Below are 10,607 nucleotides of genomic sequence, written 5' to 3' on the forward strand. Positions count from 1 at the left end.
CGCTGTAACAGGCCGATTCGTGTTTTTACCTATAACTGCACTGATCAGTGTAAAACTTTGTATGCCCACTCTCTAGAGGTCAAGGAAAAACCTTTGCCCTGCATTTTTCCCATTTGCCTTTTGTAGCGCCACCAGGAGGCAGACTTATGTAAAACACATTTTTGATATTAAGCCTTCAGATTTGATCACAATTTCACGCAAATCAGTACACATGATCTCTATAGTCATGTGATCAAGACGGATCTGTTTGATTTTTCATATTCCATCCTGATTGGCTAACATTGACATGTAATGTTTGCAGGAGTGGCCCGTTTTGAACAAAATGCAGCAAATCATGAACGCAGCGTCCGATTGCGGTGAAACTTTGAATGCACATTTGCACTACGTTGAGGAACAAATGCCACCCTTTTAACATTGGCCTGTTATAGCGCCACCAGCAGGTCAAATTTAGCAAAACAATTTTTTAGAACAAAATGCCTCAAATCATGCATGCAGTGTCCGATTGCCGTGCACGGCCTAGGAATAAATGGCACCCTTTTCACATTGGCCTATTATAGCGCCACCAGGAGGCCATAATAACCTACCTGACCTGGCGGAGACTTGTGCTCCGAGGAGCACTTTTTCTAGTTTTAATGTTGTTTTATGCTTCTGCTTTTCTTTTTTGCTTTATTGTCAAAGTTGTGACATTGTAATGTGATTCAAATGTTTGTTATCAGGGCGTCCTTGAAAAAGAGAGCTTGCTCTCAATGGGTTTCCCTGAATAAATAAAGGAAAAAGAAAGAAAAGAAAGAAAGAGACCTCACAGATGCGTTGCAAACGGACGTGCAGCTAAACACATCACATAATGATCTAAGAAAAACAAATCTGATCTTTCTCCCCTGGTTCCAATCAATTAAAAATGAGTGATTGGGACAACTCTAATATAAACTAATGCAGTCAACAGCACTGGCATCAAGTGATGGGCTTTTCCAAAGTAATAAGTTAATTCACTTGAGGTGGTAAAGACAGTCTGGTTATGTTTTTTAAGTTTTCATTGTTCATTACTTTCGACGTATCTGATTGTCTCTGTCACGACAACGAGGCTGTCAACACACGCCGTTTGCATTGTTTGAGTTATTATGACGGTAAAGGCTGCAGTACTCAGCAGGTTTATTTAGCCATAGTTGGAAGGACTGCTGTCATTGTTTGTGACTTTGACATTGTGCAAGGCTGATGTCCTGTCATTGGTTGGTGTTTCCCTACCAACATCGATTCCAACCATTGGCAACTTGTGTTGTGCGTGACGTGACGTATTTTTGTCACCCACATTATCGTTTGCCAATGCAAAAATAGCAACAGATTGCTCACAACGAGGCATTGTGAGCTTGTAGATCTCTTATTTATCAAAAAGGACATTATTTTATTTAAAAATATACAATCTGTAATGACATGCCAAAAATAGGGAGGCCAGTTTTAAAGTGATTAATGAATGTATGTCTGCAGAAATAAAACATTACAAAAGTGTCCATCTAAAATCAGATTAATCAGCAAAAAATAAGGTGGAGGAAACATGAACATGAAACATAAAAGTCCTGCATTTTGATGTTAAATATAAAAGCTAGGGGGTGGTAGTTGCCATCCCCTGGAAGGCTAAATGACGGCCCTGTCCTGCTCACCCAGAGTCTGACTTCCTGCTGTGTCCTCCTGTGGTCCAGAGACGTCCTCACTGCTTCTGAAATGGTCCACGTTCCCATAGATGTCCACCAGTGTCTCCTCCTCCTGTCCTCTCACCTCCTCTGACTGTCCACTGTCCCCAGTGTCCCTTTTCTGTCTTCTGTCTCTATCTCTCTTTTTTACCTTCTTTTTCAAGTCTGGCATGGCATAGATATCTGTAGCCATCTTAGAAACTAACTATTGACTACAAATAGTAACTTGCATGTATCCCTCCCATGCCTTGATTGGCTTTATCAAAATAAACGTTTACATTATATAAATCAAATGTGCTGAGTGAACAAAACGTGACTATGCCGGTCTGTGGCTGGTTATACAATGCTCTAGCAATAAGGAAGTGCATTGAAACTGATAGAGAAACACATCAAAACACATCAAACCCCACATGAACCACACTCACACACTCACTCTCTCTCACACACACACACACACACACACACACACACACACACACACACACACACACACACACACACACACACACACACACACACACACACACACACACACACACACGTGTGTGCCTGCAGCTCCCTAAGTCTGAGCAACCTTGTGTTCGAGCTGAGGTAGAGTCAAATAAATGAATGTATTGTTTTAACCACTATCCCAAAATCGTACAAAGTCGAGACCTAGCTCATTCGATTCAGTGTCCTCCAAATAGAGGGGGGTGGGGGGTAAAAAAATAGCTAGCTCAGTGAAATGTTATGGACCCAAAATAGTGTCACTACAAAGTACCACCAATCGACTCCAAATGGCATGAAACATACTCCTAACTGTTTTTTGGGTGGTCGATTTTGACGGGGTCAAATAATAATAATAATAATAATATATATATTTTTTTGTTGCCAGACCCAAGGGGTCGGCTTACATGAGGCTTTGTACCTGTTTCGTCCATACATGGGCATGGTCACTTTGTCCTTAGGCCCCAGCCATAAAAGTCTGTCCCCCTTTCGTCCATACATGGGCATGTTTTGTACCTGTTTTCTCCATACATGGGCAAAAAACTGGTTTTGGTCACTTTGTCCTTAGGCCCCAGCCATAAAAGTCTGTCCCCCTTTCGTCCATACATGGGCATGTTTTGTACCTGTTTTCTCCATACATGGGCAAAAACAGGTTTTGGTCACTTTGTCCTAGGCCCCAGCCATAAAAGTCTGTCCCCCTTTCGTCCATACATGGGCATAGACACAGGCTGACACGTCATGTGAAGTCTGGGTCTGGCAGAACCAGGTCTCCTGGTCTTGTTTTAATTGTCGGATGAAGTTTTGCGGGAAGAATAAATATTATTATTATTATTATTATTATTATTAAGTATGGCGGATTACAATACGTTTTTTGTCTTTGTAACTAGAAAAGTTAAACCCCCCAAAGCCCACTGAAATGCATAGAAAACTATGCATTTTACCTATAACACAATACAAAAACAATGGTCTTACCTGCATTAGGCTACTATTCATGTTTTTTTGTATTTTTTTATAACTTTTGTTTTTGTTTTTATTAATTTGTTTCTGGAGCCAAGGTATGGCACCTGCCATAGGCCTGTCTTTGTAAATGATTGCCCTACTTCGTCGTACAAGAGTGTCGTACAAATAGCCGATATACAAGCTCACAAAACATCATGTGATGCGTTGTGAGCTTGTACATTGGCTATTTTTTGCCATTTTTTAAATGTATTTTGAAAGTGATTGTGAAAATGATAATGGTTAAGTGCACCTGTGGGTTTTATTAAAAAAACGTATTAACAAAAGCTTGTGACTAAATAATAGCTACATTTGGATCCATTGGAACACAGGTTATTTTTTACCATTACCTGAAAAGTAACAGTTTTGGACATACAAGAAACCCACCCAACAAAGACGATATGTAAATAACGTTTTACAGTAAATGGCATTTACAGTACAGTATCTTCAGACATACTGATGAGGTGAGATGACACTGGTGTGATGACGCTGTAAGGAGGGGAAGGGTAGCTGTGGAGAGAGACAGCAGAGAACAGGAAACAGAAACTAAACACTGCAGCTGTGTGTAACCACAAAGAAGCAACAAGAGCTGCAGACACATCATGTACTATATTGCTGCACATGAATTACAATGTAGGCATTTATCAGATTCTCTTATCCATGAGTTCAGAATATCCAGAGTAAGCATGAACTCTAGTCAATAAACAATGGTAATAGTCACATGAGTAGAGTGCAGAGATGCGGATCGCAGGCCTCTTTTAAAACTGCCCTGAAAATTCAACTTTCAGGAGGCCGAAAGGGGAGGTATAGTCATCACTTCTCCATTAGAGAGGCGACCCCCCCCTTTCCTTTGACTCTCACCCCCCCCCCCCCCCCCATTTTTAAAATAAAATATTCAATCAATTCAATTCAAGAGTAATGCCTCAAAGAAACTAGGATACCAGGTAAACAATGAACCTAGCATCTGTCTAAGAAGCGACATGCTAAGTAACATCGTTAGCATCTGTGGTGTAGAAAAAGTTAAGTAACAAAAACATGTGAAGAAAATGTGCTCCTCGGAGCACAAGTCTCCGCCAGCAGACCCGGGCTATTTTAATAGCACGGGTCGTCTTGGTAGAACGGGTCGTCTTGGTAGAATGCGCGTGGTTTTTGGTGTTCTGCAGGGGCGACTGAATATGTAGTGTCTGCATCTAAAAAATGTTCTTCTTGAAGCAATGTGTCATATGGGAGTCGTCGTAATTGACTGGTTTGTTCAAATGCTTGTCTGTCTTCTTCATCTTCATTGTCTTGAACAGTTTCAGCAGTTGATTGGTGTGTTTGATATGTCAGTTTTCTCTAGCGCTACATAATGTATTTGATCAAGGTGGCCAATTGTTACAGTATTAAGACGCACGGACGGGTGATTTGTACTGGAAGGTACTGTTCCAATCAAGACTGATTGATCCTGTCTTACCTCACTTCAAAGAACATAAATGGCTTTTTGAAGTGACAGACCTATTTATAGGATTTTATTTCGTCATGCGTCCCTCTAGCCAATCAAAGGCATTGGTGTCAACATATTGACACGTGTCACGTGGAGCTTGACCAATGTTAGCTTGGCTAGAAGGGAGGTGAACACACAGCGGGACGAAGCGAAAACATACTCTCCGCCTCCGGCGGAGACAACAAGACCAAGGTATATCTCCATAGCAGTGGTGTAGTCTACTTTCCCCCCTGACGATACACTGTGATTCCCTCCCAGCCTTGCACACAATAATAATAGGCCTAGAATACATGCAGTTATCCACACATACAGTAATAGAGAGCATTCAGTAAGACTGTGTATGTTATCAACAATTTAGCTTATAAGCAACAAAAGACTTTGAGAGCCAATTACATTTACAGCTGGGGAGATGTAATGTATTGGACTGATTGTGTCATCACCCTCTATTGCAGCCAGTAAGAAGCTGCTTTCAGCTTTTTTTGTTTTCTTTTTTTTTTGCTTCTCTGTTGGTGTCCAGGGTGTTTTAGTAAAGGGGGAAGGAGTCTGGTGTTTAGGGAAGGGAGAAAAAAGCATGTGGGCACGTGGAGCATTGTTGGGTTTTGGGGAAGGGAGAAGAGTATAACGTGTGGAGCATTGTCCAGGTTGTTTTAGGGAAGGAAGAAGAGTCTAGGACGTGTGGAGCGCTGTCCAGGGTGTTTTAGGGAGGGGAGAAGACTCTAGAAAGTGTGGAGTATTGTCCAGGGTGTTTTAGGGGAGGGAGAAGAGTCTAGGATGTGCGGAGCGTTGTCCATGGTGTTTTAGGGAAGGGAGAAGAGTCTAGGACATGTGGAGCGTTGTCCAGGGTGTTTTAGCGAAGCTGATTTGAGCGAGCGGGAGGGGTTGTAGGGTTGGATCAGGCCTTGAAGGCCAACATCAGTGTTTTTTTACTCAGTGCGGGAGCAACCAGGAGCCAATGGAGGGGGCAAAAAGTTGATAATACCAGATTACAGATTACCAAATTGACCACTAAGATACAGTGAACCACTTAAACTGATCAACATCAGAATGGCGTGGAACTAGTGTGGATCTTGGATGTAGCCAGCCTGTGACGTCAGTCATCTATGACATAGCTATGACGTAATGACTGCAAATTTCGTTATAAAAAGTAAAGTAAAATACTTATATATAATATATATAAATGTGTGTGTGAACAGCAGCGGTGGGGGTGCTTATGTGGCCTATTGACAGTGTGCACAAAATCGCCATGGCAGATATACAATTTAAAATGTAGGCATTTTGCAGACGCTCTTAATACTTTAAACAAGGTAAACACATCAAATGCAGAGAGACAGTGTAGTGCCTCAGTAATCTAGGATCATAGCTAAACCAAGAACCTAGCATCAGTCTAAACAGTATAATATCAAAAAACTATAATCTGTGCATTGGAAATATACAAACTAAATCAAATGGCGACCACAGAAATGGAACGCAAGCGAGGCCAGCTGGCTGCTCTGACCATGGCAGCGGTGGTCATCGTGGTCGGGGTCCCTCTGTGGTGGTGGACCACCGGAACGCACCGTGCGTGGCTACCTGTCAGTCAGATGAAGGAGCTGTCCAAACTTCAGCTGCGGCTCAGAGTAGATGTGGAGGTAGTGTTTGCACGTGGAACCCTGACCCCAGAACAGCAGAGGAAGCTTCCGTTGACGCAGACGCAACATGAGGAGCACACGGCAGATGAGAACACACATTTAAAGTACAGATATGAAACGACGTCCCGTATGGCTACGATCACGGAGGAAGAGTCTTTGAATCGGCCCACTGCATTAGAGGCAGATCTTTCTCTACACATGCTCGGCGAGAGACGATTTGGTTCCATCGTTGTGTATGTCGTTCCAGAACCATCGTCCGTGCTGCCTGAGGATGTGGAGGTGTACGTCGGTCAGCGGCGGACAGCCGTGCTTCGTATCGATGCAGAGATGAGAGCGAGCAAGACGCTGACACAGTTCCTCTCTCTCCTGGAGCCGCGGGTCAAGCAAGTGCTGCAGGTGATGTCGATCAGCAACGCCGACATCACTGCTGCGCTTAGTGACAGAGTCCGTCTCCGCCCCGGCAACAGGGCGAGCAGTCCGGGACCCAATCCGGGACCTGGGCTGGATCTGAAGGCTTTTGTGCCGTCAGCCATGCCGGCTGACAGCACGAAAGCCTTCCAATCCAGCCCAGGATATGACATCACCTTCAGCCTGTTGAACCCAGACCCAAGGTCGCACAACCTACAATGGGACATAGAGAGCGCCGTGCGGAGCTACATCCAGCCTTTGCTTACAAAACTGGTCCCTGTGGCCAACTTCAGCGTCGACTCTCAGATCTTGTACTACGCTACGCTGGGTGTAGACTCCATCTTCGACGGCGGCCTCAATGCCTACATACTCAACACCGACAGCCTGGCCCACGTCATCGACCCTGTAGAAGCCAGGCTTGGTTCAAATGCTGTGTCTTCCAACCCGGTGTTGAACTTCGTGTTATACGTCCCCGATGCCAGCCACTCTCCACTTTACATCCACGGCCGCGGGAAGCAGGGCGTAGTGTCCAATGCATTTCACTCTGCGCGGTGGGGCGGTATCATGGTCTATAACGTCAAGGATCACTATGGGCCACACACTGAATTTCCTGTCAACATTAACGTCAACATGGCTAAAGTCATGGGAGTCTTCCTGGCACAACTTCGGCTCATGTTGGGCGTGCGGTCCCCGGAATGTCCCCCCGGCTTCCTGGTGGCGCCGTGTGGCTACCCAGGACTGGCCGACTGGGAGCTTGACCGCCTGATGTGGAGTCGTAGCGTGGAGAATATCGCCACGGCAGCTACCACTCTCTCCTCCCTGGCACAGCTGCTTGAGCAGATAGGTGATATTGTCATCGATGAGGACATTGGCCAGCAGCTGGCAAGCGGTGTCACTGCACTGCAGCTGGCTGTGGCTGAGCTGGAGGCCGGGAAGCTGGGCTCTGCTCTGCAGCACAGTAAAGCAGCAGTCCTGGCTTCAGAGACAGCTTTCTTTGACCCCTCAGTCTTCAATCTCCTCTACTTCCCCGATGAACAGAGGTTTGCCATCTACATACAGTTGGTCCTGTTGTTTTGCGTGCCCGTTTTGCTGTCACTGCTCAAAATGGCATCTGAGGCCAGACAGCGACGCAAGGATAAGAATGCCAAGATGGACTGAGGAACATTCCAGCATTAGCCACTTAAACCCTATATACCTCATTGACCGGATTCCCGGTCAATGAAGGGCCCCCTCCCTTTGTTCCTGTACACCATATACTGTATCTGCCGAAAATAGCCGATCTACAAGCTCTTAAAGCATCGCAATACAACTCGTTGTGAGTTTGAGACGGGCCGTCAGGGGGATGTCAGGTTCTGACAAGGCCTTTCTGTTGTGCAAAATTACCCTTGTCCTCCTATGCCCTTATACCCTGTACCACTTCTATATCACTCGGGGAGGCCACTTCTTCAGAACTATAAGAAAGGTATTGGTTCCCCTTTCTGCGACCGCTACATCATCATGGGTTAAGAAAGTCAAACTGTATCCTGGCATTGGTGACCGAGCAGGCAGAGGATGCCCACAGTTTGTACCTACTTCCTCTATCCGTCTGGTTCTCAATATCAGGTCTGGGGACCACCCGGAGGTCCAAACGGACCCTTACAAGGTCTCTACACTCTCAGAGTTAAATGAACACTGAGAAATATACAGTGTAGATTGGGGTCCATAAACTGTACACTATCAGAGTTACAGACCCTTAAAGGTCCCCCTCCACCAACGCCACCACAACGCCTCGCAGTGCGAGGCGTTGTGAGCTTGTAGATCGGCTATTCTCACAATATTTATCTGTGGAACCGAGTCAAACTAAATGTAATGCCTACAATTCCAAAGTGCTTGTCAGTTCAAATATGATTAGTTCGGGGGGTCGCGGGCTGAAAAGTTTGGGAGCCCTTGCCTCAATCCACGGCCCCTAGCAGCCGAGGGAGGGGGGTACCCTTTTCTTTAATAAACTTGCTTTGTACTTTGAGACTGTCTATGTATTGTTTCTTGAAGTCCCTCATCTGCGGTTGCAGGTCTCGCTGTACACTCAAAAGGTTCATGGGAACATGGGCCATTCAAGCGTCACCCCCTTCTCTTCTTGCTGGCTCATGCTGGTCTGTGCCCAGAGTAAGTTTCCTCATCCTCTGGTCTCTTGCAACTTATTATAGTTTTGCATTTTGATTTCATGTTAACCACATTAACCCTGGAATCCCACATTTAGCAGATCACTACTATTTTCACTATTTATTGTAATGAAGTATGCAGGGCTTAATTAGATAAGAAAATGTCCCCTCCTCTGCTTTATTCATTTTATTTATATTAAGGAGCCCTGTGTATATCCATTTGCTCTGTGATTATGTAATTAACCATTTTGTTATTTTTCTGTTGCCTCTGCTCTTATACACGTACATATATATATATATATATATATATATATATATATATATATATATATATATATATAGAGAGAGAGAGAGAGAGAGAGAGAGAGAGAGAGAGAGGGAGAGAGAGAGAGTAATGTAAATTAGTATGTAAATGTAAAATTAGATATATATATATATATATATATATATATATATATATATATATATATATAATAAAATGAATGTATATATATATATATACATATATATATATATATATATATATATATATATATATATATATAATAAAATGAATGTATATATATATATATACATATATATATAAAATAAAATGAATGTATATATATATATATATATATATATATATATATATATATATATATATATATATATATATATATATATATATATATATATATATATAATAAAATGAATGTGTATATATATATATATATATATATATATATATATATATATATATATATATATATATATATATATATATATATATATATATATATATCTGCCAGTAGAGGAAGGAGGGACTGAGGACTTCTACATACCAGTGTGTGCCACAAGATAAAGATGACAGAATCTGGGTTTTTTCATTCTTTGAATGGAGCTCTAGTACCATCTGTTGGACAAATAATGTTATTAGAAATGGGGCCTTGACACTTGTCTGGGACTAGAATACTTATTGGTCGGATATGTGGAATGTTTTATCAGCTTGTCTGACCAGACCAGCTTTTGTAGTGCAATGCAACAGCATGTTTCAGACCTGTTTTGAGTATTACCCAGTTTGTAGCTTTTATTTTATGTAAATTAGATGACCTTACATAATTATATTGTATTAGTTATTCAGAAAGTTGTACCGTATTGTCCATTAGATTTAATGATTTCATAAAATATAAACAAATATACAACCTATATTTAAGATGTATGTCTGTCCCCTCATCATCCCAACCTTAGTTACATTACTCTATACATACCCCACCTTCTATTGGGATCAACTTAACTGTCATTAAAACAATCCTAATATTTACCTCAGAATTTTGAAAAAAGAAAAACCCACATGAACAACATTTACATTTTATATTTACTGTAGTACTGGATCACCAAATTAGGTTAAAAGAAATATCAGAATATCAGAATCTTTTCCTGAAATACCCCAAATGATATGATCCAATCTAATTTGATAATATTATAAGAAACTCTTGCATTGCTTACAACATGATAAGGTCCCTGTCGGTGTGAGTTTAACAGTGTAAAAATGGGCCCTTTGTAGGCGTCAGAGTTCAATGAAGGCTCAGGATTTTTCTGTGAATGCTGTCTGAAGGTGATGATGTGCACACAAAGCTGGAAGTGGGTGGGTGGTTCCAAATACAACCACTGTTGGGACCAGTTGAACCTGTTCCAACTGTAGTTTTATGGAAATAGTATATCATGTGTACTGTATGTATGACCCACCCCCCTCCCATCTCTCTGTCTTGACGTGCTTCTCGTTGCCTTCCGGAGTCAGCTG

At 42.4% G+C, this 10,607-nt stretch overlaps 2 protein-coding genes across 2 annotated transcripts in view; one reads left to right on the top strand and one right to left on the bottom strand.

The window, feature by feature from the left end:
* The window catches only part of LOC308087316 (uncharacterized protein), a 44,532-nt gene extending 42,518 nt beyond the window's left edge, over nt 1–2,014 (bottom strand). The window contains exon 1 of the mRNA XM_080431092.1: nt 1,656–2,014. Within this exon, the coding sequence (XP_080287218.1) occupies nt 1,656–1,878 (223 nt within the window). The 5' untranslated portion in view covers nt 1,879–2,014. The remainder of the gene's footprint in view (nt 1–1,655) is intronic.
* A 4,081-nt stretch (nt 2,015–6,095) lies between these two features.
* On the top strand, nt 6,096–7,844 carry LOC308087305 (GPI transamidase component PIG-S-like; the record flags this gene model as incomplete). The annotated part of the gene is made up of 1 exon (XM_080431082.1): nt 6,096–7,844. One exon carries the CDS (start codon nt 6,096–6,098, stop codon nt 7,842–7,844), a length of 1,749 nt encoding a protein of 582 aa, XP_080287208.1.
* Nucleotides 7,845–10,607: the final 2,763 nt, after the last annotated feature.

Source organism: Gymnoscopelus braueri (assembly GCF_963280865.1).
Source record: "Gymnoscopelus braueri genome assembly, chromosome: 1".
NCBI classification, from domain to species: Eukaryota; Metazoa; Chordata; class Actinopteri; order Myctophiformes; family Myctophidae; genus Gymnoscopelus; species Gymnoscopelus braueri.